This window comes from Pochonia chlamydosporia, chromosome 3, assembly GCF_001653235.2.
Source record: "Pochonia chlamydosporia 170 chromosome 3, whole genome shotgun sequence".
Taxonomy (NCBI): Eukaryota; Fungi; Ascomycota; class Sordariomycetes; order Hypocreales; family Clavicipitaceae; genus Pochonia; species Pochonia chlamydosporia.
In genome coordinates, this window is record NC_035792.1 from 4,963,361 (window position 1) to 4,990,071 (window position 26,711).

The window sequence follows — 26,711 nt, forward strand, 5'->3', positions numbered from 1 at the left end:
CCGTGACCTTGCCATGTTCAAAAATATGCAAAGGGCCCAAGCGACCCACGATGACCTCTCTTACTTGCGCCTCGCTTGGCGCCGAGATCTTACAGGGCAACGGACCAATCGAAGATGCCAGGAAATCTATGCAGAGTCCTGAAATCAGATCGCGCAGAGTCTTGCGCCCACAATCGTCAATGCTCGTGAAGTAGCAGCATTCATTTGGCGATCGAGGGAATACACCTGCTGGCTCAGGTTTAGAGTCCTGGCTCTTGATTGTATCACGTATATGACTTGCAGTGTCCGATATTGGATTGAGATTAACTCTTGGGTCTGTAGTGTATTATTTTTCTTGTCCAGCCCATCTCACGCCACTTGAATAAATTGTTGGGTATCTATACTTGTATACTTTAACAACCACGCGAGCAGGCATTAGCCTTGCAATGGCAAACCTTGTTCCAAGGTCTGTTGCAAATACAATCGCCCCTGCGATGACTCCCGCCTCTTCTTGAACGTTGCTTCAATGACGCTCACCAGAATGGCCTGGTGGGCTTTGTTGTATTTATGAGTGACAAATGGTTTTGTAAATAGTCCGCATATGACCGTCGACTGCTCGACCAGCTCCCACTCACTCCAGCCAGATCCTGTGATGTCCCACTGGGCTGGCTGGGCCATCTGGCGAACGAAATACGTCGCGTAGATCCGAACACCCCCGGCATCTGCTCGTGAACGTACACCACCTTCGATGGACTGGAACGTGACGTCTATGTGGACGTCTTTATAGACGGGTACCTTGGGCAACCGCAAAATATCGATACGCTCGACAACCTGGTACCGCTCAATGTGATTCCCATTTCCTTCGAAAAACGGATCGGTGGAAACGTCGGAGAGGTCGACGGGGACTCGCTCGTGCTTCAATACAAAGGGTTGGCTCTCTATAAGAATGGTGAAGCTTTGCAGAGCGGCGATGATGCTGTCCCTGGAAAGCGAGGCGGGGACGGGTACCGTGATGACTGATTGGAATCTTGGTGCCATTTTGACGTCGGGCGACGGCGGAGACGGGATGATCGAGATTTGGTCGCGCGGAGGGAGGATGGTATAGTGGCTCAATGTTCCACGAAGTGGTCGGAGCTCGTACACAATAGCCCTTGGGCCGGACAGTGTGAAGGTGATTTAATTGAACTTGACATGCTCGAACTTTACCCTCATCTTATACTTGAAGATCTTCGAGATGAAGTTGTTTTCAGCGGGTAGACTTCATACGATGGGTTTCAACAAAGCATCATCACTAGCTTAAACCAGCCCACACAGAACTGTAAGCTGACTTTGACTTTTTATTTTTAGCCATCATCGCTCACCTTACTGTATTCCCCTGGAGATGGACCTACTTGCTGCTTTGCCCAGCCAAGGATCAAACCCGTCTGCAATTATCCCTCCACTTGGAGTCTGTTGAGCAGCGCCTCTCTCCCGAAGTGCCGGATAAATTACTGCTTATGAGGCAGTGCTCCAACTTTATTGGTCAACAGAGTGCTGTTATGACACGGCTATTGGCCACCTTGGTCTATTTCCAGTGTTTCTTTGTCTGTTGGGGAATAACCATGTTTTCTCGGAGCGATTTGCAACGCGACGGTGATGGATCATCCCGTGAAGCCCGTTGACGGACACAGTCGTCCTTAGTTTGCCCATTGTAAGATTGTGCTCGAATGTGTTTGTTTAAACTAGACCTGGCGGTGGTTAAGACGGTCGAGCCAAAATGCTGTGCGCTGTGGTGATAGACTCACGCTTAACCGGTGGCTGGAATGACAAGCATGGTGAGGGCACTACCCAATGAGATAATACCGTACTTGAAATGATGCGCCTGTAAGAGCTTGATTGTCGCTTGGGATAGGACTTGCATTCTAAAAATCTGGGGACACGTGGGTTCGATTTGTGTCATTTGTGACCTTTCTGATCGTATGTAAGGACACTAACTACGATGCTGGCCAGCCTGAGTTGGTCAATCTACAATCGACAACTGGGGCTATATTTGGAACGATTTGACGAATGCATCAGTTTTCAATATCCAGTCATTCTGCGGAGTAACTCCTTGCCTAGGTGCAAGTGTTGCTCTGTTGGCGGCGTCAACACAACAACAAATTTCCAAGCATGAAAGATCCAGCCGAAGACGATCGATGCCCTTTATAATCACAACCCGTGCAGATAGTGGGCTCATGCTGCAGACTTTAAGCGAACTCTCCCGACTCAACACGCTTTACTTGGGACATGACATCGACATTCGTTCAATTGAGTAAAAGCCGAGCTGCGCTAATGCTATTCACTCATGAGTCCTCCTTTGGATTCAGGGTCCCCAAGAGATCATACTCGCTCCATACGAGCTTGGGTGCGACACTTTCCAGTTTCCACGCCCCTTGGAATTTTCTGTACCTATGCGTTGCAAATCCGTGAGCATGACCCTTATTTTCCACGACTTGGAGATCGTCGGCAGTGTAGCGCTGATGCGCAACCCGAAGCTGGAGGACGACTTCAATCGCACCATCGCTCTCACGCTCCCATTTCGATGCGCCGACTAGATGCTGCGTCTTTAGTCTTTCGTCGCCGATGAGCTTCTTGTCTGACAAGATGGCAACGTATTCATCCGGAGAGATCTGGTCGTGTAAAGCCCCGTGCAGGCCGCGAAAGTCCAGGCGTATCGAAGGAGCCAGCAACTGTCGCAAGAGCTCCCAGTTTTTAGTATCGTAGCTTTCTGACCATTGGAAAATGAGATTGTGAATCTCAAGGTAGTCTGTACGCTTGCCGGTGAGCGTGCTAGGCTTTCACAACAGAGATCGAGTCGCACCTGAAAATGGAATGTCTGCGGCCATCTTGTCTTGCTGGCACCGGATTATCACCAATGTCACGTTGCCCGTAGGTATGGATTGAGTCAAAATGTCAATTTGGAGTAGGGGAGACAAACGGGAGACGGCCAGGATGAACGGCGGATCAAGTCTATATACACCCAATAAATTACCGCTGCTTATGTTGTATCCCAAGAGAGTACTATCCGGCGCCGTAGATCCTGTGGAGTCGAAACGTGCTTACTCTCGGCAAGTTGATGCCGGCCAGAATGGTGAAGTGAGAATTTCCCCCGTACACATGTAAGCTTACCCGCCGCCGGAAAAGGTTTCGGCGCGATTGGGTTTATGTGTGAAAGCCGAAACTGAAGGTACTGATAGAAAGACTGGGACATTATTCAAAGCAAGAGAAATCATAAGACGCTACCTGGGCGACAACAATTGATGGGTGTTTTGGGTACACAAGAAGTGCTATAGAGCAGCAAACGACCAAGCCAATCTGGCAAGATCGGCGCCAGCGTGACTGCGAAAGATACTTAACACTGCAGCTTTATGGAAACCGAGACGACAGAATTGGTGCCGATGTGCGAATGCTTTGGTTTTAAAGTTGTGAAGCAATGGCATATCATATTGTATTGGCACTACAGTGGACTAATGTATCACTAGTATCAACGTTGGCAATCACCAACTTATGGCGGAATAATGAAAGACAAGACACATGTATTACTATTTAAAGCCCGGTGTCCTGCAGTCCAACTGTCATAATTTTAGATTCCCTTCCCGTACTCTGATACATGTCTGAGTACTCCGTACATGACCTGTATACTTGCCCGTGCGGTGACGAAATCTCGGCCACTTACAAAACAAGGTTGCAGACGACCATGTCTAGTTTTTGTTGCGACACTTCGTTGCGGCATCCTGAATAATGTCCTTGAGTTCTTTCCCCTTGGGATCCTCGTTGGAGGTGCAAGTTGCGCCACTCGCCAGAGTGATGTCGATCTTCAGAGTGCCGTCTTGGTTGGTATTGTAAGTGTAGTTGTACTGAGCTGACGAGCTCTGGCTTCCATTACTGTCGCCTTTGTCGCCTTTCGAAGGCGGCGCGACGGCTTGGCCTTGGCCACTGCACTTTGGGTCGGGTGGTCCAAAAAGGTGCAGGCTCCCCAAGAACCCGTCGACTATGCAAGCAGCGCCGCCAACGACGCCGGTGACGAGGTTGGCTCCTGTGCCAAAGAGGCCTTCAGCGGCTTGCTCCTCGCGCGGTTGCATCTACGTAGGGGGTAGGTTGTCATTAGTCTTTATACTCCACGTGGGCATGCAGGATACATCTGATCGAGGGTGATGATCTGGTCCGTATACGGAATACTCACCGGCGATGTCGGTGCTGCCACCACGGCAGACGCCAGGCTGACAACAATGGTCGTAATGACGGCAGTCTTCATCTTGTGGGACTTGTGGGAGATGCTTTGCGTGTTGTTTTGCTTGGTGAGGATGATTCTGAAGTAGTCTATTGCGCGGTGCTGGATCACGACAACATAAGGATATAGTCCTGCTATTTAACCTCTTCCATGCTGCCCAGAAGTATAGTCGTTGTGTTTCTGCTCTGGATAGCAACGAGAAAAATCCAGGGACTTCATTCCTCAACTTGGTCAAATAGACCCCGAAGTCGGGTCTTGTCAATTCCATACGACTATCAATAACCCAATCGATCTAGTTGGAGATGTCAGTTCCCGCATCTTCATTCCTAACCTCAGCACAACCTGAGCACCAACGCCGGCCCTGTGCGACTAGCATCGCTTGAAATACATACCAAGTGGCTGTCAAGCAACTTCCTTGGCCGAATTCGAGTGACAAGACCAACATTGGCATGTGTCTCACCATGAAGTGGATTGGGTGTCTGGGCACCGGTGCGACAATCTCCCTGCATGGATAGGCCACCGGATAGGCTGCGGACACTTTACACCTGTGCTTCCAGCAAGGGTCCGATCATATTTTTACCTTCTCCTCACGAGGCCTTCATTTCCGGATAGTACGGAGCCCCTTGCCTCGATCTCAATAGACTCTCTTTGCCCGAAACAGTTCGCAGCGGGCGACCAGTCAAGTATGAGAGGAACTCAAGCGTCCCCCCTCACCTTGGCAGCAAATGCTTCGTCTGTTACACGAAAGAAATTGCATATATCAACAGCATACCGGTCCGCTTTTCCTGACAGGTGAGGTGTGTTGTGCTAGGCAGCAGAATTCAACCTGGTCGCATGCATATCTCTGCATGGTTATGAAACCTTCCGCTCACTGGAGTTTACCAGACACAGTACTGGACTTTGACTGGACTGTGACAATGCATGACTAGCATCAAGAGTCGGGATGCTCTACTCCACTCAGTTCGTCTGGTGCTTACTGACGCTAGTGGCACAACAATGCCGTTGATAAAAGAGAGTTGGGAGCGTTGTGGAGCAGATCGAGAACCAAGTGCCGAGCTATTTCAACTTCAACCCCTAGCATCAGGACATCACCAGAGCTGGACCATATTGCAGCGTATTGCGCTTGACCATTCTCTAAACTTGGCTTACATCCGTGGTTTGACAAACGTGGCGTTGCTGGTCAAGGGGGATCCATGCTCGGCGTTTCCTTGCTTTTGCCCTCCCCCGCCCAAGCTCCAATTTCAAATCCCACAGAGACTCAACGAAATGCTGCTGCCTAACGTTCTGTGAATGGATGCATGTTGCAAGTTCTGGTATTGGTGGGGTAGTTTGTGATTGAGACTGCAGAGTGACTCGCGAGGCACCTCCGAAATGCAACTCACAGATCGTCCACTAACAGACTGTTGGGACAAAGCGGCGGCGCAACCCGAATGGGACTGATAATGTGGTATCAGCAACCTACCCCTGGTTGGTACCGTGTCTTGAGTTTCGCTGTAACTTTTCCGGTGGTCATATGGTTCCAATGGCACCACATCCGGTTCTGACTGCAGCTCCAGCACTGCGAAACCCCGGAAAGGGTGGTTGGCGATGCAGTGTAATAGGCCCAACTGCCGTTGTATCACAGGAAACTAGCTCAATTCAGACGGGAAGCTTGTGTAATAATGAGTTAGGCTTGGCGGTGGACGTTTCCCCCCCTCCTCCTCACTCTTACCCCAAATGCAGCCACCTGCGTGATGTGGCGCCTTGTTGTTTAATTGACTTCTCTGTCAAGAAAACAAGCAAAATGTGGTTCGATCCTCAGATTCTTGGCCCCTTTCGGCTTTGCTTATATACTCGGCAGAGTTACTGAGCACTTGAAACTGGGGTATAATACCCAGAGGGACCCTAAAGGAAAAAAAAACTCCCAACAGTGCGGAAGACTATTGCAACGCCAAATTCATAAGGTGTCGAAAACCATAACTCATCATGGCCTCTGAGGAACCAGAAAAAGTCGTCGCAACGAATGGGTGCGTATATCAAAACTCTTCATTATTACTCTCGCCTAGATGACCTTGTCAACACACCTGCTAACGCACCTGTGAGCAGTGTCGAAGCAGAGGACCATGTAGTTGAAAAGGAGGCATCACATCGCAGACGAGTCAGTCTGGTTGAGAATATTGAGGGCGAAATCGAGAATCCGCTCAAAGACATCTCAAGAGAAGAGCTCCTCGAAAGGGTCGCTCGCTTCCACCAAGACAAGGGCCTTCCAGAAGACGTTCTTCCTCTTCTGAGAAAAGGTGCACTTGTCGCGCAGAACCCTGCTGGATTCGAGTCTCTTGAGGAATTGGACGAGTCTGACAAGACAGCCCTCCGCGAGGAGGTGACGCACCGTTGGAGGCAACCTTGGCCATTGTACTATACAATTATCCTCAATTCAATCGCTGCAGCCATTCAAGGATGGGATCAAGTAAGTGAATGCCCTCGCTCACCCATACACACATGATCAACTAATCAGAATCCTTCATAGACTGGCTCCAATGGAGCGAATCTGAGCTTCCCAGTGGCATTGGGCATCCCTGACACTGCGGGCTCGTCATGTGGCCCAGTAGCCAACGAAGGCGATTGCGCCAAGAACAGTTGGATCATTGGATTTGTCAATTCGATGCCCTACATTACGATTTGTCTCTTGTAAGTACACATTCAAACTGACCTTTGTTGGTCCGTCGTGGTCTTGGCTGGCTCATGACAGCTCACCTGCCTTATAGTGCTGGCTGGATTTCTGATCCCTTGAATGACTGGCTTGGCCGTCGAGGTGTTATTTTCATTGCTGCCATCTTTTCTCTAATCGCCCCCTTTGGCATGGGCGTATCGCAGACTTGGGGACAACTGGCAGCGTCCAGAATGCTCCTTGGCATTGGCATGGGTTTGAAAGAGGTCACGGTGCCCGTCTTCTCGGCTGAAAACGCACCAGCCATTATCCGTGGCGGCCTGGTCATGTCGTGGCAGATGTGGACGGCTTTTGGTAAGTCGGCAATCCCGTCCGTGTGCAATGGTTGTTACGGATACTGACCCAGTGGTTTCTTTGCCAGGAATCTTCTTGGGTACTTGCGCAAATCTGGCGGTTGGAAAGTCTGGCGAGATCGCCTGGCGCCTGCAATTTGCCTCTGCCTTTATTCCTGCAGTCCCTCTGGTCATTGGGGTTTACTTTTGCCCGGAGAGTCCTCGATGGTGCATGAAGAAGAAGCGATATGACCAGGCGTGGAAATCTCTGCTGAAGCTCCGGCACACACCCATGCAGGCGGCCAGAGACCTGTTCTACATCAACTGCCTCCTGGAGCAGGAAGATGAGCTCGTCAAGGAGGCCGGCCTCAAGGTTACCAGCAGTGTCTTTACCCGGTTTGTCGAGTTATTCACCATTCCTCGTGTCCGTCGCGCGACGTGGGCGTCTGGAATAGTCATGATTGCGCAGCAAATGTGTGGAAGTAGGTCACTGTGCCGGCCCCAAGAGGGAAAATGAGACTTGTTGAGCTAACCCGTCACAGTAAACATCATTGCCTTTTACAGCAGTACGATTTTCAAGCAAAGTGGTATCGATGATTACACTGCTCTTTGGGCAAGCTTTGGATTTGGCTTGATCAACTTCCTCTTTGCCTGGCCTGCGGTGTGGACTATTGATACGTTTGGTCGACGAGCACTGCTACTCTTTACATTTCCCAACATGTTTTGGACGCTTCTTGGTATGTTGCTAATTTCTCGTGGCATATTGGATATCCAGTACTAATTCAGATGCGTAAAGTCGCCGGTCTCTGCTACTTGATCGACAAAGGCGTCGAAAACAGCACGGCACGAATCGCCTCCGTCGCCACATTTGTCTATCTCTTTGCCGCCTTTTATTCTCCAGGTAAGCAACCCTGACGAAAAACAAAACACGGACAAGACGCTGATCAGGTTTGCCTAGGCGAGGGCCCCGTGCCGTTCATGTACTCGGCCGAAGTGTTTCCTCTATCCCATCGTGAAATTGGCATGTCCTGGGCCGTGGCGACAAACAACTTTTGGGCCTCTGTGCTCTCACTCACTTTCCCTCGCATGCTTATTGCCATGAGCCCGACGGGAGCGTTTGGGTTCTACGCTGGCCTCAACCTGGTGGCCCTGGTGCTCATCTTTTTGTTTGTGCCCGAGACGAAACAAAAGACGCTGGAAGAGCTCGACTATGTCTTTGCCGTGCCCGATCGCACACATGCGCGGTATCAGCTGCAAACGGTGCTCCCATGGTGGTTTAGACGATGGTTTCTCTGGCGTCGAAACGAAACATGCCCGCCGCTGTACCGCGATCATACCCAGGGTGCTGTGAAGGCGTGAGTTGTCATGGATCTGTGCGACAGGCTCAGGTAGGAGCTGTTGACTCGGTTCATGACAATGATTGACACCAGGTGAAGCGGCAGCAGGAGTGGGAATTGAATCTGGTCTTGGTTACCTTTCTTTCGTTGCGCTAATGTGTTTATGCTTTCGAGATATCCTCGTGTTTGGGCTCAGTGTTCAGTCTGACTAGACTGCATCCACTCGCTTTGGTTGGTAATGTAGCTGCAATTGTGAATGAGGTAGGCTGTAGCCTCTCTTAAAGGACATAGTTTTACAGTGAATATACTACCTGAACTGCATCTTATTTACAGTGCCAAACACGATGGAATTCGCAGCTTCGTTATGAACAACTTGCGGTCCATCTGCCACCCTTGCACATCCGCCAAACAAACACTCGGGGTCACAGGAGAGTAGGTGATTTCCGGCTACCGATTGAAGAAGATTGCAGAGTCTGTGAAACATATATGCTGGTTCTATTCTGCTTAAAAGGATATGATACAGTGATGTAATAGTACACACTCCACGACCGCGGCAGTCATTGAGCTGCCCGTCACTCAGCTCGACCGGCAAGCAAACGGACTGTGGGCTGAGCCGTCATTCGTCTCCTTGATCTGTGATAAAACAATCGAAGTCAGCTAAATGTGGTTAGCGCAAATGAGAGAATTCAGACTTACAATGTCAACAATGGTGGAATACGTGCCCGCAACCAGTGTCACGGCGCCAATGATGAATGCCACAACGCTGCCGATGCTAATGGGCAGGTTCTCCTTGGAATACCACTTTCCAGGGCAAAGCAGCTTGAACCACATTATGGCGGGAATCCAGAAAGAGAATCCAGACACGAAGAGCGCCGACGCCAGCGAGAGCAGGTCGGAGAAGATGGGGATGGCTTCGGCAATGACCCAGGCGACAATGGTAAAGGCAATCACAAGACCAATCCAGGTGGCCCAGCCCATGGGGGTCTTGATGTATCGGTTGACGGAATTCTTAAACATTCGACCGTGGATATAGCGGAGGGCGACGGTGGAATTGATGGAGCCAGAGATGAAGATGACGGGGAGGGCAATTCCAAAAGCAATCTTGGAGATGAGCGGGCCGGCCGAAAGGAGAGCAGGCGACTTGACAGAGGGCCCGATAAAGGCATAGCACAGCGCACCAGTGAGGGTGTAAATGGCAATTTGGATAAAGCCAGACGCCCAGATGGACTTCATGTAGTCGGTAGGCGTGTGCATCTCGTCCATGAAGGAGAATTGCCCAATGGCGAAGCTAAAGGCAAAGATGATGTTGCTAACAGCAACAAAAGCCTGTGAAAACGTCACGTCATCCTTTGGCCAGGCCGACCACTCGACGCCAGAGAGACCCCCAGGACTCTCGCTGGCCTGGATTCCCGTGGCAATGATGGTTATCCCGACAGCGGCGACAATGGAGCCAAAGTCAATGTACCCGAGGATGGCAACCTCTGAGAAGGACGGCGGGATGGCCAAGATGAGCAGAATGATGGCAGACACGGCCGAGAAGACAATCGAGCACGTACGGCCATCGTTGAGATCTCCAAGAGCAATGCTGCCGGTGAGGGCATGCGATCCCACAACCATGACCAGTTCAAGCACCAGGGCGGCACCAAAGACTTCATAGCCAAAGCGACCCATCAGCAGGCGGCCTGCATCCGCATAACTGGCCGTCTCTGGAAACTTGAGCTTGACCTGGCCGACGATCCAGCTGGTAAAGATGGCAATCAGTCCCAGTGTGATTGTGAGAAAGACGCCGGCAAACATGCCAAGGGTGTGGTACGCCGCTGGCAGGCTGAGAGCACCCAAAGCGATGGCCTCGACAATGGTGACGATGGCCAGCCGCTTCCATCCCAGACGGTGGAAATGGGCATTTCCGGCCGCTGCAATTCTTTTGAGGCGGTCCTGGTCCAATTCCTCGCTCGTCTCTGCGAAAATGTCGTTGTCGGCAACGGCTTGGGCTTGCAGGTGTGCATGGGCATGGCTTGAGGGCTCAGTCTGTGGCGTCGCGGCAGATGGTTTTCCGATGTCGGGACTGGCCGAAGATGAAGATTGTTCTTGGCCTTTGGAGGCGCCCGTGGCAGGGGTGCATTGGTCGGTATTCATGATGGCGGTTTGTTCAGCCATGGCGAAAAAGGGCACACGCGAGTATCGCCGTCAACTTGAGCGACAAAAAGGATGACTGCAACGCTTGAAAGAAGAAAGTTTGGATGGAACTAAACTGGTGGGAGAAGTCATCAATTAGCTAACGGGGTGACATATACGACATGAAGAATTTTTTTTTTTGCTCGTCCGTATTTTTGATGAGGGCCGTGGAAAGCCGAGTCATTCACACACCAGACTCCATATGGGAAAGATAGCAGATCAGATGTGGCCGGCAACGGGGCGACCGGGACAGGGTCTCTTATGTAATATGTAATTGACACCATGACGGGAACATGAATTGAATGTTTATTCTTCGCTTGATTGAACCAGTTGACCCTTAACAGTTGTGGACAGCAGTCGGGCTGCTGCAGAGCTGGTTGCATTGTTTTCGTCGCCATTCTCAGGACAACGCCGGTAACAGCTTCGGGTTGTCTCAGAATACCAGACCTCAACATTCCCTTTGGGCCAGGCACCGCACACAATGCTGCCATCGTCCAGCATGGAGAAACCCCAGTTTGGTTGGAGAAGAGCTAGCAAAGTTTGTCCTGGTGCGACGACTCCACAAGTGCACATCGGGAGTTCCGCCCTCTGATAGCTTATTTCCAGAATTTAGTCATGCCCATGGTGCTGAAGATTGGTCCTCCGCAACAGGACCGCCGCGTGTAATTTTGAGCCAGGCGCCTGTTGACCAGGCCCTGTTGGCCAAGCCCGATAATATAGTACCTTGGCATGAACAACGCTGCGGAAATCATGTAGTGGTGACCACAATGTTCGCCATGGTTGGTTGCGTCGCATCACCAGAGCGGCATGCATTCCCCATCTTTGACAAAATGCACCCGGCAATATCTATAGAGTGGACGCATTGGCACCCGCTGCATGATCAACTCAGGACGCAGCCCCTGCCAAGATACCTAGAGCAAAGTTAGTTTGTGCCTGAAATGAGATAAAGCTTGTTGATATCAACATCCGGCCTCGTACGTACCCACTGTCGAAAAGACAATCCAAACAGCAGAAGACTGTATGAGCTTTGGCGGGCAAAACCTGCGTGACGAAAAAACGAAGAACCAAAAAGTTAGTTGCCAAGGCTTGATGTGGCGCTGCTTCTCCCCTTTGCCACCAAAGCATAATTCAGAAATACATGTACTCACAAGACGCCGGGCATTTGCAGGAACCGATTCCAGTACGCCCATTGCACCAGGGATATGTATCCCAAAATCACACCACCTGCCAGTGCACAACCCAGACGCTTCGTCAACACAATTCGCTGCTTCTGCTTCTTTACACTAACTCTGGCTCGCCCGTCCCTGCTCACGGTAGCGCCCCAGTGTCTGTAGGTTTCATATCGCCGGCCCTCCAATGGAAATGCCTCTCCGTAGCGCTTGTAGATGGGAACAAAGGTTATGACGACGAGTAGCATCAGGCCTGGGGCGCTGGATATAAAGCTGACGTGGTCGGATATGAACTCGCGCGGCTTGCTTTGTGACGGCAGCCGATGCCATGTGACGCCTGTGAATATGGCCGAGATGATGAGGAGGAATAACTCGGACACGGCTGTTGTGATCCACGCGTCTGTGTACGGAAACTCTACTCCGTCGTCTGTTTTGTATTTGACAATGGTCGTTTTGGCAAACTTTCTGGGACGTTTGACGGCCACCAGACAGCGCAGACACGCAATCAGAATAAAGGCGAACCGCGGCCGCGCCATGTAAACTGTGAAGATGTGCAGCTTGTTGAGGTTGGTGTAGCCGGGAGTCTGCCCAACCACAGCGCCAGCGATGATGGCATCGGCCGTGAGTTGGCAAGCAAGGGGAATGGTCCAAGTCACCCAGATGGAATCTTTGATGCGGTTTCCGACGTATCCGCGCGAAATCGCATGGACAAACGGCCGATAGGCGGCGAGAAGCGCGATGCATGTAATGATGGCCTCCGTGACGGCTAACCACGTCGCAATCCGTGCGTCGCTGGGACATGCACCCGATCCGTGCATCGGAGATACAATCCACTCCAAGGGTATGGGCGGAAGACTGCTGGTGTTGATGCCATTGTAGACGCCCGTATTTATGCCAAGATACGGGGCAATCGTGGGGCTATTGATGGACGATGTATTGCCAGCCTCAAAGAGACCAAGCGAGAGGGTATTGGCATCGTGACCAGGACGAGAAAAAAGAGCACCCATAATGGCGTCAAAGGGGGTTGTGGATAACCTTGTTTGTGACAAGTGAGCCAAACAACTCGAGTTGGTTTCCCTCGTTTATTTGGTGTTTTTCGGCTGGCCTGGATGACAGACCCCTGCATTTTATTTCTTTTCAATTGGACGTTGACATCTGACAGCTGACAGGCTGGTAAGCATCAAGCCCGGTTATGGTCTTGGCGTCGGGCATTTCCTTATTCATATGTCACGCTCCGAGATGCATCATGCGAGCTGTTGGGAAAAGGGTATATTTGTATTCAAATGTAACTACCAAAAAAAAAAAAAAAAGACAGAACAAGGACCATAAAATGATGTCAAACACATCTTGACATAAAAGGCGTGGTGCACATTCTAACAGAAACGTTTTCTCTAGTCATAAATACCGTCTCTAGCCGTAAAAATTACTGTTGTACACTTGCCGGCCAATCTATGCGGTAACTTGGGTGGTGGCAGCGACGTTGGGGGCGTTTTCAATCTGCTCAATGGTGCCGCTTGGGACGGTGGTATCAATGGCCGTCTTCTCGGCCGTCTCGGGGTACCAGACGGTCTTTTGTCCCGGGCGGATGTTGCCCTGTCTGTCGTACAGCGAACGGCATCGCACGTACTTGTCCAGCTTCCAGAAGTTCTCTCGAAGTTGTGTGGCGATGCTTTCTCTCTTGGCCTTGAGCTCAGCGGCCTTGTCGCCTTCGGGGTTCTCGATCCACTGCTTCGTTGTCGTCTCAAACTGGTTGGCGAGGTCTTCTCTGGCCTTTTGAAGCGTGTCTCTCGCGGCAGTGTCCTTCATGGCGTCGTTCTCGCCGGGCACGGGCTCTTCATAAGAGTAGTCCCATTCCTCGTCGCCTCCGAGCTCCTTGATGATTTGTGACGGGTGGATAAACTCCTCGAGGTCCTTGCGGCCGTAGGTGAAGTGCACCTTGGCGGCGACAACGGGGTCAAGCCAGGCCGAGATGACCTTCCAAATGCCTGTTGGTGACCATGTTAGTTGGAGACTGAAAAGCGAGAGCATGGTAGATCAGTGCGGGGATGTATACCTTTGAACACCCATGGGGCGTTGTGGATGAGAATGGCGCCGAGAGACTCGGGGTAGTTGGCCTCGAAGCACTTGATGATGAATTTGACGGGAACGTAATCCATGTTGGCCAGAGTGAAGCTGCTGAGGTCGAAAATGAGAGTGGCCGTCTCAACCGGTGGCGTCAAGGCAAGACGAGCAGTCTCAATGAGGTACGTGGTATATCTCTCGAGACTTTCGACCGACTGATCAGACGCTCTGTGCAGACGGACTCTGACGTAGCTGATGGGGCGGTTCTCTCGGTCCGTGCCGTGGATGAAGCTCTTGCCGGTGCGAATCTGCTTCATGAAATCGCGAGCCAGGGCCTTGCTCTTGACCTGGCCGTGTTCCTCATCATTGACAAGCACCTCCTCGCCATTGGCCAGGATGTCGTCGTCAACCTTGGCCTCGTTGTGTCTCCAGTTCATGGCGGAGAACATCATGACCAAAGCGCGGTTCACATCCCATTTGCGGGCGCGCAGGAATCGCAGGGCCAGGGCATCGGGGTGCTCATGCTTGACGGACCCGAGGACCATGGCGCGAAGCGAGTCTGGGGTCTGCGTGGCAATGACCTGCTGGAACTGCTTGACCAGGCCAAACTTGTCTTCCTCGTCGCAGGCGATGAGCTTGAGGGCCTCCTCGGGGATCGCGGGAGTAGCAGCGGCGTCAGAGGCTTTCCATCCTCCGAAAAGACCGAAGCGAGACTTCTTGGGAGATTCGGTCTGCGGCGCGGGCGCGGCAGCTTTTTTCTGGGCGTGCTCCTGAAGCACGTCATAGAGCTTGAAGACGGTCTGCCAGAGCTCGCGCAGCTTGGCCTCTTGCTCGGTCGTCAGGTTGCCAACATGGCCGTCGGGAACTGGGGATGCCATTGTGTGGAATGAGTGTCTGATTTGTAGAGTCGTGGAAAAAACTTGCAACTGGTCGCAACACGCATTAGTTACTGGAATTGAAGCCGTCGAGGAATCACGCACATGAACGCGAAAACAAAACTAGACAAAACAGAATAGAAAACGACAAGATTCAAAAATGAAGAGAGCGACTTTTCATAAAAAGAGCCCAAATGGAAACAAAAGGTGCATGTGGCAACGAAACAAGCGTAAGCGGGCGCAGTCTTTGGAGGTGCGGGACAAGAGTGGGGGAGACCAGTTGATCAGTTGTCTTGTGTTGACGTTTCGATTTGAGGTCCAGAGTTGCAATGGGAAAAGATGCATATCAACGAACCTGTGCAGATACAAGGCGCAAATAGCCTTTGCGTCGTCGGATCGCGAGTCTTTTTACTTTGCGGGGTGAGGACTCAAATAAAATTCGTGTCCAACTGCCAAGAGAGTGTATATCTGTCGCAACAACTCGAGATTTTCACAACAAATCACCTCTGGAGAGTGATTCAAATCAAGACATCCAGGCACAGGGATTTATAACAAAGTCAGATGGTCAAGCATGTGCATATGAAAGGGGGCCGCACAAGGAGGCTACCGAGGCACGCCAATGTGATTGACGAGAGGGTGTGCGCTTGGGAATTGGTCTTTGTGCCATTTTGGTGTCAAACTGGTGTCAACTGGTGCCCTTTTGGTTCCTCTTGGTGCCTCTGAGGATCCTTTCTGGGTGCTGTTTGGTGGCCCTTGAAATGCACCAAGGCACACCAAATTTTAAGGACAAGCTTGCGATTGGATAAAGACTAGCCTGAAATGCGCGTCATTGGATACTCGATTGTTGGGGAACAATGTCATGGATGTTGGAGGCGGAGGCGGCGGGGGAAAAGGACATCGTCTAGTTTGAGTGAGTCTGAATCTGATGCGGGGAGATTTTTGTTCATTTTGGGCCGTCCTTGACGGTCTGGTCCAACATCAAGGGCTCAATTTCAGCTGTGGTTTGCTCCAAGGCCATGATCTGTCCAATAATCAGTCCATGTCAAGCTAATCAAGTCTGGTCTAACTTACTCGAGTGCGGGGAACGAGGCGCGGATCTCCTTGTCTTTGTTTGACTGTCTGGTCTTGTTTGGTCTTGTCTGGTGCAGATTGATGAAGAAGCAACTCTAGTCCATCCACAGTAAAATCCACATCCCCATCCATCCCCATCCATCCCCATCCCCATCCAGCCCCTCAATCACAATCACAACCGCAACCCACCCCAGAACCGACGATGGTCCTTGTCCATGACACCATGTGAAGGCTATCTGACGCGGGCACGGCTCAACCAAGATTCACGCAATCAATCCGTCCCTTCTTTATTAAATTTCATGTGTGCCCCTATTTTCGATTATTTCTAGGAAGCCATTTCGCCACCCCACACGCCGCGCGCCGCCGCATTGTATCGCATCTTGTGCCGAAAAGAATCTACTCCCTAGACACTTCTGACGCCGCCGTCTATATCTTGCGCATCAATCCCTCTTTTCTCTATCAAGTTTCCACTTTTTTCGTGGGATTCACCGGAAGCTAGCGGTTCGCCATCTCGGCCAGCAGCTCGTTGGTATCGAGTTTCGGCTCACCTGTTGCTGACAGGGAGCCATTGCCCCCGTCGGCTGCACATGTCCTCGACATCCATTTTCGGTCCCCAGCATTGGCAACCTTTTGTATGTTATGGAGCCTCTGGCTGCTGATATGGAGCACCTCCAACTCAAGACCACAGATGACACTAGCAGTTTCAGAACAAAACCCAACCCGATGTGGCTCTTATCGCGACCGTCTTGTTGCGCCAAGTGCCGTGGGTAGCTGGGTAGACATTGGACTTTGGATCTCCATCGTCTCATCTTCTGCCTCGGCTGCTAATTCTCTCATGACACTGCGACTTTACCAACCGCCTGCGATACTCTGATAGTAGGCTTCCACTATAGGGTTGTGCGACCAACACATGGTATCAAATAAATGTCCATTCTATCACGCTAATCACGGCCCGTTATACGATCTAGGAGTCTTGCCCGAGCCGTGTGGTGGCCGGGGGTCTGCCGTTTCGCCAAGGGGACAGACGACCAACAAACCTGTGACAGGGACACCACACGGAATACGCACCTGGACCATACATATCATGGTATAAAAAGTGACAAGTAATTGTGCTGCCCATTGTGCAAAAACCACAGACAGCTACTAACAACCTACGCCGAAATCTCGACACACCTCCCTCCCTTGTGCCTTGATATTCTCTACAACCCACAGCCGAGAATTTGCAAACACAAACACCTTGCCCGGGGCAAAGGCCAAATTGTTGCTCATTTCTCCAACAAAGATTTTGCCCAGCAAGATGCCATGCGAGTTCCAAATGTGCACCCCGTCGCCACAAGACGCCCAAACGTTGCCGCGAGTGTCGCAATGCACTCCATCAGGAAACCCGGCGTCTGCCCATGCAAACGTCCTTCTGTTGGCGAGACGCTTCTTGTCGATGACATCGTACGAGTATATCGTAGCCGGCTGCGTGAGCACCTTCTTGAACTGCTGGGCGCCCGTGTCGGAAACGTACAGCGTCTTCAGATCGGGCGAAAACTCTAAACCGTTTGGCTGCACAAAGCCGTCTGCCACCACTTGCACAATGCCCGTGCTTGGTTCAAAACGGTATACCTGCTTCGGTTGGGTTGGCTCCGATCGAAAGTGCTGAAAGTATCCGTAGTCGGCGTCGGTAAACCACAGATCTCCCGTCTGAGGGTGCTGCCGGACGTCATTGAGCGATGAAAAGTTGCGTCCGAGGAAATTCGTCAACAGAGGTTTGGACTTGTTTGTGTTTGGGTCCACGGCGAGCAGCTGCGAGTAGTGCTCAAAGTCTCCCTCGTCGCAGTACACCTGCATCGGAGGAGTTTGGCTGTGGTTTGCTCCCGGCGGATAGTATGACGTGCCGCCATTTGCCATTGCCAGATTGGGAAATTGAGTGCTTTTATACGGATAGTCTTCCGAGTCAAGGCTGACAACGGTCACGTTAATGTTGTCGTCCAGACTCTTGTAGTTGGACGTGATGTATAAGGAGTTATCTCGGCGGTTGTAGATGCCAGCTTCGTGAAAGGCTTCCCACGGCAGATCCCACACTTTTCGGGCCTTTGCACCGTGACCGATTACGTTGTAGAAGTCTGGATGATACGACCTCAAGGAGATGGCCGGCTCCGTGGTGTTGGCGGCTTGAGGTGACAAGTGAGTAAAGTAGCTGGCATCGGTAGCCGCAGCCAGCAAGCTGATGTTAACCAGCGCCATGTTGTAGCTCCCGATAACTGTTTGCGAAATGTATTCAAATGACAAGGGAAGCAGGGCCGTAATGAGTTGGTCCGCAAACTGTGGCATCGGCCTAGCAAATGCCCGCACCGAGACGACCGATTCTTGTGTCTTTTTATCATTCAATGTTCACAGTTGTTCCGCAGCTTGCCATTTGAATTTCGGCATGCAGTCCGCGTAAAGTTTGATCTAGTAGGTCAGTCAGGTTTTGGTATCGTCTAAACCCCGCCCGCCATGCAGGATCGTGTCAACTTGTTCTGGAAGATGCCGCTGGTACAACAACCCATGACATTGGAAAGAAATACCAGGTTCACTGTCCCAAGATTTAGTGGGAGGGTTGACTCTCTTGAAAGAGTCCACACCGACACTTCTGCCGTTAACAATTGTACTTTTGTTTCGGCAGTTCACTGTTTTCCACGGAACTAGCCATTCTGCATTGCTAAACTTGGTTTGGCCGGACGTGGATGCAATGGCGGGCGCGTGGCGGCGGAAAGTTGCATCATGGTGGGACTGCATGCTCAAAGTGAGAAGAACTTCTGCTCATGTCAGGCAAACCTCGCGGTCACAAAGTAGACTTGACCTCAATATGGTGCAAGTTCGGCCATAGACTCACCGAGTTGGATGTGAGCTGATGGAGCAGACTCCGGTGCCCGATACTACTTGACCCCTTGCAGCGCTGTTATTGCGGTGTTGTTGTAGATCAAATACTTTACCACGTTGAAGACCATTTGATGGACAGTTTAACCCCTCTTTTACATCTCGCATACATGTCAACTGGTACTTCACTCGTCAGGGACGGAGAGAAACCCGCCCAGTGGGTTGAGTCCTCTTTTATTCTTTTTTTCTTTACCGAATAGTTGATTTGCATATCGCCTTCTGCTGTCAACCCTAGCTAGCTACCGTTTCCGTGCCAAGTGTGCTTCTGAAGACAATGACGACGTGCCATCGACATCGTGCGCCTCCTCCGCCGTGCCTCCCCGCGCGCCGTCCAGACTATTTGCCCCCGTTGACGATCGAGTCGGCGTCAACTGCCTTCGCCCGTGGCTTACAGTCACTGCAGTGGTCTTGACGACACCACCCAAGGGGCGCGAACTCGATTCGCAAGGTCGCTCTGCGGTGACTTCCATGCTGTACTCTGCTCCAATTGGTGCCTGTGACGCATTCCTAAGATATGTCTCCAGAGCCACATCGCTCGAGGTGCCGGGGTTTCCAGACATGTTACGGCCGGACCGCAAATGCTGCGAGAACTCGACCAACCGATTGAGCACGCTAAACTCGGCCTTGAGCTTGACACTGTATACCAGAGCTTTCCAGGCGGTTTGAATGTTGTAATGTTCTGTGAATTCAAGGCACAGGATGCTGATGTCGAGAAGCACGACAAAGATATTGACCAAGATCAAATGGCCCATGACTCGACGGGTTGCCGAGGACCCGATGCCGCGTTGCATTTTCAACAGCCGCGTCGTTTCGACAATGTACAGGCTGGAGATGACGACTTCTTGGACGAAAAAGACGCTCAGTTGTAACTTTTCAAATATCGAGTATGGCTTCGTAAACGGCGTGGGGTTGTTCGAGTTGGTACCGTAGACCAGGACAATCACCGGGATGCCCAGCCAGATTGCGTTGAAAATAATCATGCCCAAAACCAAGTGCAGACGCTTCGAATCATGCAGCACAATGTGCAATCGTGAGTAGAGCACCAGCGACTGTCCGGTAATCATGGAACACCAGCCGATCAAAATGAGCGTCGCGTTGAGGTAGCCCAGCCGTTCAGGGCGCAGAAGTCGGAGCAGATAACCGACCGCATTCAAGGCGACGCCCCATGTCGAGCAAGTAAAACTCCAAAAGTACAGCCCTCGATATTTCTTGAATGTGGTTGCTATCAGAAAGTTGAGCTCGACCACGTTGTAGAGCGCGATGCTGATGAAGACGATGATGACGAGCCAGAACGAATGGTACTGAGCCAGAGGCCCGTCGTCGTCGTTAGGGCCGTCAATGCTCATCGCAACACAAGAAGAAATCTCGCAGCTATAGGAAGCCTCATGTCCGGGAGAGTTGTTGCTCAGCTGAATATTTACATCATGGTAGGGGATGGCTTGTCGTTTCCGCTAGCCATTCGCCGAGTGTCCACGCCCGCGGGTTTGATCAAGACTGACGATGCGGTTTATTACTTACTCACTGCTTTCAGTTTTCAGTTTTCAAGACGGGTCTGGTTGACGAGATTTGTCTTTGCCGTCCCGCCGTTCCCTTTTCCTCTGTTTTTAACCTTGCCAGGGCTAGTCATGGCCACGGGCTCTGGAATGATGCTTTGATCCATTTTGTTGCTTTTTGCCCCCTTCTTCACTAAACTCAATGGCGCAACCTGTCCAGCGCCAGACCTGTTTTGTGCAGTGTGGCTGCTGGCAATCAAACCTTGACCTGCCACAAAATGGTGCCCGTGAGCAACCCAGATGAACCAGAAGCGGCGGCAAGCGGGCACACTGATCTACACAGATCTGCGTTTCAACATGGTCGGTGCAACGCCGCAGCAAGTCTCTTCAAGCCACTCGGAGGGAGACAAGCCGATGCTCGAATGGCGATGTGAAGGCGCCAGGAGGAGCCTACCTTGGCTTTGTGATTCGAATAACTCTTCAGGCATAGTTATACTCCAAACTTCTGACCCGGCCAGGCCTTGCAACTGACGCCCGGGGAGAAATGTGAATCATGAGCCCACAGTTTATTCGTGTTGAACATTCGGCGATATGGATTGGTGAAATTGCTCAGGGGTCATGTCACCGGAATGGCAGGGTTGCATTTGCGCTACTGCATGGCACGAGTAGTGGTCCATGTCTGACCGTGCCAATTCTGGTATTTGAGCTATGTTTAGGCGATTTGCTCAAGGTCGCTTAGAGTTTTGAATTGGGAGAATGTGCGGGAGCCGTGAAGCCGGTCGTGTATCGAGTTCTATGTGGCTCCTTGGTAAGAGTTACTTGACCAACAACCCAGTGATCAGTCCCATGAAAGAGAAATGAAGCCCAGAAGGCACAGACTTAGCAGCTTGACTTTGGCCGCATTTCTTGTGTCGACTCGAACCCATGCATAGCTGCTTTTGGTCGGGGTTGTAGCATACCCTTTGACTATAACCTGGGCAGTGTCCCACGAGCTAGCCGATAAACTCTACCTCAAACATTTGCATTGACATGTCTTGCAAAAGGAAAACACATGATCCCGAAGGCTGCGGCCCAGGTAACCTCGTGGCAGGGGGGCCTAACTGAAATGAGCCATGTGGCTGTAAGATGACAGTCTGAATTCGAATATTGAAACAAGAAAACGACAGCCAACTGATTGGAGGTGTGGTTCCGGTATCTATAATTGAACATGGTTGAAATAAGACGCAGATAGGGTAACCCAGATGACTCCGTTATCATCAATAAGGGTACAATTGGCCGGGAGTTGCCTTTCGGTCAGACCACACCACCAGAGCATCACATGAAACCAGTCTTGGATGTTTTGACGGGAATGTCACTCGTCCTAGAACGACTGGGCTGCTCAACAACAGCCACTGGTGGTACCAACTGCGAATTGGATTTACTTGGAAGAGTCTGGTCTCTACCTCACCCGGCCTTCACCGAGGACAGGACAGACATGCAGAGCTCTGCCGACATTGCCTAGAAATCTTTTTATGCACTTATTCGCGGCACGGGTAGGTGCCACGTTGCCGATCGCTCCATGATCTTGCATGGGCTGGATAGCCGGGCCGGTGCCGCTGAGGCAGAGAATGCACATAGGGCCGGCGATTCTTTATCTTGAATGTCGACTGATATCTGGCATGACGTAATTTGCACCCTGAAATCACCTGTTGAACTGCTGTCGGGAACCGCGGAAAGTAGACTCGTACGATGGTGGATACGCTGGCAAAGCTGAGAGCCAGGCAAGAGTTTTCAGTCAAAGTATGCGAAAAAGAAATGAAACGGCAAACGTTGAGACCAAGTAACCGTGAAATGCGTCGTGGTAAAATAAATAGCATTTATATCCGTTGTTGACAGTCATCGCCGTTCCTGTCGTACTACCTCGATGTGATATACCCCAGGCTCTTGGCCACTTACATGTTGCACCGATAGTCTACATTGTCCAATTTGCGGCGGCACTACTTCTTCTCCTTGTCTCTTCTCACCACACATCGTCAGCCATGGCACTCACTTATTCACAATGTCAAAAGATCCGCGCAACGGTGCCGGCGTTGAACGCTCGAGGGGAGGAAATCATTGCAGCGTTCTATCAAAGCCTGTTGCGCGGCCACCCGGAGCTTAGAAGCTACTTCAATACTGCTAACCAGCACAATAAACTCCAACCAAAAGCAATGGCGTCCTTGATTATCCAATTTGCCAATAACGTGAGCCACATATACGAGCTGATACCAAAGATGGAGCGCATCTGCCAGAAACACTGCTCTGTGGGTGTGCAGCCTCACCACTACAAGATCATGGGCAAGTATCTGTTGGAGGCATTCACGGGCATCCTAGATCCGTCCATGACACCGGATGCCAAAATGGCCTGGAGTAATGCGTATTGGATGCTTGCCAACATGTTTATCGCCAGGGAGAGACAGCTATACAAGACGTTTGGATCTTGGACCGATTGGCGGCCCTTTGAGGTTATTGATAGAGTACACGAGGGTGAAAATGTGGTTTCGCTCTATTTGAAACCGCAGGATAGAAAACCCTTGCCAGCGTTCATGCCGGGCCAATACGTCTCCATCCGAGTCGCGACGGCCGGAAAGGAGCACAAGCAAATTCGGCAGTACGCCCTCAGCGAAGCACCAAACCCAGACTATTACCGCATCACGGTGCAGCGGAATCAAGGCTCAATGGACTGTCAGCTCAACAAACATGCCTGCCCGTACGCGACTCCGCCCGGAGCGGTCTCGAATCACATTGTTGATAATGTCATGATTGGCGACACACTCGAGTTGTCCCATCCGGCAGGGCACATCTGTCTCGACACCAAGAACTTGTCAAATGCTCCTGTAGTACTCTTCTCCACCGGCATTGGTGCAACTCCGATGGTGTCCATACTCAACTTTATTGCAAAACGGCAGCCCGATAGGCCAATCTCGTGGATCAGTGCATCCAGCGGCGTCGGTCCTTTCCAGTCACGCGTGGACGCCTTGGCTGCTAGGAGGAAGAACATGAGGAACGCGACGCTCAGACTTACCCGTGACGGGCAAGCTTCTTCAGATTGCGACGAACAAGAGGAAGATCGAATCGATTTGTTTTCTCTAGAGCACGACGACCTCTTCTTGAATAATGAGTGCACCGAGTACTATGTCTGCGGTGGGGAGAGTGCCATGATGCAGTTTGTCGCGTTTTTGGAAATGCAGGGTGTCGACAGAGCACGGGTGAATTGTGAACTACAAACAGTAGCAAGATATTAATGTAAAAAGGAATAAGGAATGAAACACGAAACAATCCAAGTCCATGATCAGCACTGTATCTGATGTTGGGGGCTGCATGACTCTAATCAGACATGAGTTGTCTTCTTGGATGCCAGAAAAGCGCGTGACTGAACGAAATCAAGGGTTGGTGATCCAAATCTTCCAAAGAGGACGGAGTTGTCAGGCAAAGCGGGAAGTCTGGCGTCATACGCTAACTAATAAGCTTATATTGCCACGGAACTAAACATTGAAACCCCCACACAACAGCCCCTCATTGTTTCCATGAGGTTTCCATTCTGTTTCCTGGGGCAATTGATTTACATACCTAGGTTTGTAATGTACTGCCCCGCAAACGTTGGGATGGTTACTTACGCTACAGGAACCTACGCAGGTGGTTGCACTGACATTATCCTGACAATGCTTGGTTGATACTGGTTTGGCCAAGGAAAAGAGAAGCTACAGTTGACGTACGGCTTTGTTCAATCAGGCAACTGAGGACAAAGAGGGGTAGATCCGTACCAGGTTTAGACATTGCATCAAGGTTACATTGAAGCTTTCAACGCCGACAGATGTAACATGGGCTTCCCTGTCCATGGTTATAACAATTGGCGGGGGTTGTTCATCTCGCCCTGCGAGACATAACGGAATGGCGAAGGATATAAAGGATACGACTTGATGGTGATGTAGTCCCATTGGTATAGGCCCATCACCGAGGACATTGCTGAGACTCAGGATTCTTTGCACACTCGACCGACCGTCTCTCTGATGGAACTAAAGCTTGCGGTAGCCCTTGCTCTGGGCGCACCTACTCTTGTTTGGGGGATCCAAATACTGCCACCAGTCCTTGATCAAACGCTGGACACGTCGTCGGCTGGTTCGTGGAACGTTGGGTCCAGCGACAGAACAATATACATTGACAACAAATTCGCTTCCAAGAGGGACGACGATGGGTTAACTCTGATTCCGCCGAGCGGCTACGACTTTGCTACCTTGTTCCGGGAAGACCTTGCAAAACTTACACGATCCAACTGGACCTTGCAGCGTGTCGACCGCCTCCCCGATCGCACCACCAGTCGCGGCATTCTTCTTGGTTCCTTTACAGGAAACGCCTCTTCAGTGGTATACGAAAATGGCAACCAGACGTCCGAAGGGTACGAAATACACGCATCGCCCACGAGCGTCTTCATCGGAGGAACAGGAGCTCGTGGGATGTGGTGGGGGACACGTACAGTGCTTCAATATCTGCTCTCACATAATGGAACGCTTCCTCTGGGACGCATGGTTGACGGGCCGGCCTACCAAACACGGGGTTTCATGTTGGACGCAGGACGGAAGTGGTACTCTCCAGCATTTCTCAAGGAGCTCTGCAGTTATGCCTCGTTCTTCAAGATGGGCGAGTTTCACTACCACCTGAGCGACAACTACCCGCTGAATCGAGGGCAAAACGCATCGTGGCAGGACGTCTACTCGCACTTTTCGTTGCTGCCCGAAGACAAGTCTCTGCTGGGCATCATTCACGGCAGGGAAAACGAGACGCTGTCTCGCGCCGACTTTGCCGATTTGCAGCGTCACTGCGCCGCCAGGGGAGTCACTGTCATCCCAGAGATTGAGGCGCCAGGTCACTGCCTGTATCTGACCAAGTGGAAGCCGCACTTGGCATTGCCAAAGCGCGATCTGCTGAACCTTTCACACCCGGAGACGATACCGACCGTGAAGCGCATTTGGGCCGAGTTCCTCCCCTGGTTTGAATCAAAGGAGGTCCATGTCGGAGCGGATGAGTACGACGCCAAGCTGGCGGATGTCTACATCCACTTTGTCAACGACATGTCCAAGTTTATACGTTCCAAGGCTGGCAAGCGAATCCGCATCTGGGGCACCAACGAACCCTCGGAAAACGTCACCATTGCCAAGGACGTGGTGATTCAGCACTGGCAATACGGAGAATCAGACCCGGTGCTCCTTGCGAACAGCGGATACGATGTCATCAACTCGGAGGACCGCTGGGCATACACGTCCATCAAGAATGACCACATGCCCATCCTGCCGGCACGGTATCCCCAGTTCTTCAATGAAACCAGCGTGCTGGAGTTTGCCGGCGAGCCTGGCTGGCAGTGGACGCCGGCCGACTACAACCCGTTCAACAAGACAATGCAGCTGCCGGACAATTCGCCTCGCAACAGGGGAGCCATCATGGCGGCGTGGAATGACAATGGTCCCGCGGCATCCACGCAGCTCGAGGCGTACTACTCGATGCGGCGGGGAATTGCCTTGGTCGGCGCTCGATCCTGGAGCGGGAGGCGAGGACAGAAGCTTGCTGAGAACCAGGTCTCGCCCAGTATAGACTTCTTCTCGCCGCTTGCGCCTGGCCAAAACCTCGACCGAGTGCTGCCGTCCCATGCTGACGAGCCTTTGGTGTCATGGAACCGGTCCCGCGAGGACGGACAGCATGTTTCCCTCGGCCACGGCAGCAAAGGCATGAACTACACGCTGACATTGTCCGCCACGGGTCCATTCACTCTTACCGGCCCGGACAACTCTCTCTCCCTCGGTCAAGACGGCACCCTCGTCTTCAACTCAGACGGGTGGCAATATCCGCTGCGAGCTGTTGCGGAAGAGGACGCGTTGGACCTCGACCCAGGCCATCCGGGGCGGATCTGGGAGAATGTCACGACCTCGGCGCACAACATTGTGCGAATCTCGACGCTGCCTGCTGTGATTACCATTGCGACTGACGTCCTGCACGGCAGCTTGGCTTGGGTCAATGGCAAGTTTGCGGGACGCTTTGAGGTATACGTCTATGGCGGTCGCAACACGAGGTTTAGCTGGAGCCAAATGGCATTGGTTGCGCCGCTGGAAAACATTACAGGCACAGGACTGCAGAGCCTTTCTTTAGAAGGAGTCGCTAGACTGACGTCAAATTCACAAAAACCGCCCCCAGCTGTGACCGGAGATGCGGCGGCGTTGGTCAAGGTTGGGACTAATTTGGCACTCGGTGTTGCCATCATGTGGGTGTTGGCTTCAGTGATTTAGTTTGGGGCCAGAAAGGAAACTTTTTGAAGTCACAAAAGTTAGAAACAGAAAAATAGTCAACAGGTGCTTAATACTGTATTTGGATGCTGAAAGTGGGTCATGTGATATGGAAGACGTGATGAT

General features: G+C 51.6%; 11 protein-coding genes across 11 annotated transcripts; 2 read left to right on the forward strand and 9 right to left on the reverse strand.

The window, feature by feature from the left end:
- Nucleotides 1-414: 414 nt before the first annotated feature.
- Nucleotides 415-1,017, reverse strand: VFPPC_15929 (hypothetical protein; the record flags this gene model as incomplete). The annotated part of the gene is made up of 1 exon (XM_018293682.2): nucleotides 415-1,017. One exon carries the CDS (start codon nucleotides 1,015-1,017, stop codon nucleotides 415-417), a length of 603 nt encoding a protein of 200 aa, XP_018146054.2.
- Nucleotides 1,018-2,300: 1,283 nt separating this feature from the next.
- On the reverse strand, nucleotides 2,301-2,843 carry VFPPC_05304 (scytalone dehydratase; the record flags this gene model as incomplete). Its single annotated transcript, XM_018284524.1, has 2 exons — nucleotides 2,301-2,764; nucleotides 2,819-2,843. The coding sequence occupies 2 exons, from the start codon at nucleotides 2,841-2,843 to the stop codon at nucleotides 2,301-2,303; spliced, it is 489 nt and encodes a 162-aa protein (XP_018146055.1).
- Nucleotides 2,844-3,698: 855 nt separating this feature from the next.
- VFPPC_13810 (hypothetical protein) lies at nucleotides 3,699-4,252 on the reverse strand (the record flags this gene model as incomplete). Its single annotated transcript, XM_018291582.1, has 2 exons — nucleotides 3,699-4,079; nucleotides 4,181-4,252. 2 exons carry the CDS (start codon nucleotides 4,250-4,252, stop codon nucleotides 3,699-3,701), a joined length of 453 nt encoding a protein of 150 aa, XP_018146056.1.
- Nucleotides 4,253-6,193: 1,941 nt separating this feature from the next.
- Nucleotides 6,194-8,566, forward strand: VFPPC_15930 (sugar porter (SP) family MFS transporter; the record flags this gene model as incomplete). The annotated part of the gene is made up of 8 exons (XM_018293683.1): nucleotides 6,194-6,234; nucleotides 6,314-6,674; nucleotides 6,735-6,895; nucleotides 6,973-7,229; nucleotides 7,297-7,689; nucleotides 7,750-7,944; nucleotides 8,004-8,108; nucleotides 8,166-8,566. The coding sequence occupies 8 exons, from the start codon at nucleotides 6,194-6,196 to the stop codon at nucleotides 8,564-8,566; spliced, it is 1,914 nt and encodes a 637-aa protein (XP_018146057.1).
- Nucleotides 8,567-9,120: 554 nt separating this feature from the next.
- On the reverse strand, nucleotides 9,121-10,701 carry VFPPC_05307 (amino acid transporter; the record flags this gene model as incomplete). Its single annotated transcript, XM_018284525.1, has 2 exons — nucleotides 9,121-9,177; nucleotides 9,241-10,701. 2 exons carry the CDS (start codon nucleotides 10,699-10,701, stop codon nucleotides 9,121-9,123), a joined length of 1,518 nt encoding a protein of 505 aa, XP_018146058.1.
- A 903-nt stretch (nucleotides 10,702-11,604) lies between these two features.
- Nucleotides 11,605-12,895, reverse strand: VFPPC_13811 (hypothetical protein; the record flags this gene model as incomplete). The annotated part of the gene is made up of 3 exons (XM_018291583.1): nucleotides 11,605-11,630; nucleotides 11,702-11,760; nucleotides 11,868-12,895. 3 exons carry the CDS (start codon nucleotides 12,893-12,895, stop codon nucleotides 11,605-11,607), a joined length of 1,113 nt encoding a protein of 370 aa, XP_018146059.1.
- A 442-nt stretch (nucleotides 12,896-13,337) lies between these two features.
- Nucleotides 13,338-14,827, reverse strand: VFPPC_05308 (CRAL/TRIO domain-containing protein; the record flags this gene model as incomplete). Its single annotated transcript, XM_018284526.1, has 2 exons — nucleotides 13,338-13,873; nucleotides 13,942-14,827. 2 exons carry the CDS (start codon nucleotides 14,825-14,827, stop codon nucleotides 13,338-13,340), a joined length of 1,422 nt encoding a protein of 473 aa, XP_018146060.1.
- Nucleotides 14,828-15,604: 777 nt separating this feature from the next.
- VFPPC_17629 (hypothetical protein) lies at nucleotides 15,605-16,049 on the reverse strand (the record flags this gene model as incomplete). The annotated part of the gene is made up of 2 exons (XM_022429321.1): nucleotides 15,605-15,791; nucleotides 15,904-16,049. 2 exons carry the CDS (start codon nucleotides 16,047-16,049, stop codon nucleotides 15,605-15,607), a joined length of 333 nt encoding a protein of 110 aa, XP_022285641.1.
- Nucleotides 16,050-17,038: 989 nt separating this feature from the next.
- On the reverse strand, nucleotides 17,039-18,127 carry VFPPC_05309 (lactonohydrolase; the record flags this gene model as incomplete). The annotated part of the gene is made up of 1 exon (XM_018284527.1): nucleotides 17,039-18,127. The coding sequence occupies one exon, from the start codon at nucleotides 18,125-18,127 to the stop codon at nucleotides 17,039-17,041; it is 1,089 nt and encodes a 362-aa protein (XP_018146063.1).
- A 914-nt stretch (nucleotides 18,128-19,041) lies between these two features.
- Nucleotides 19,042-20,148, reverse strand: VFPPC_05310 (hypothetical protein; the record flags this gene model as incomplete). The annotated part of the gene is made up of 1 exon (XM_018284528.1): nucleotides 19,042-20,148. One exon carries the CDS (start codon nucleotides 20,146-20,148, stop codon nucleotides 19,042-19,044), a length of 1,107 nt encoding a protein of 368 aa, XP_018146064.1.
- Nucleotides 20,149-24,323: 4,175 nt separating this feature from the next.
- On the forward strand, nucleotides 24,324-26,588 carry VFPPC_05312 (beta-N-hexosaminidase; the record flags this gene model as incomplete). The annotated part of the gene is made up of 1 exon (XM_022428446.1): nucleotides 24,324-26,588. One exon carries the CDS (start codon nucleotides 24,324-24,326, stop codon nucleotides 26,586-26,588), a length of 2,265 nt encoding a protein of 754 aa, XP_022284531.1.
- Nucleotides 26,589-26,711: the final 123 nt, after the last annotated feature.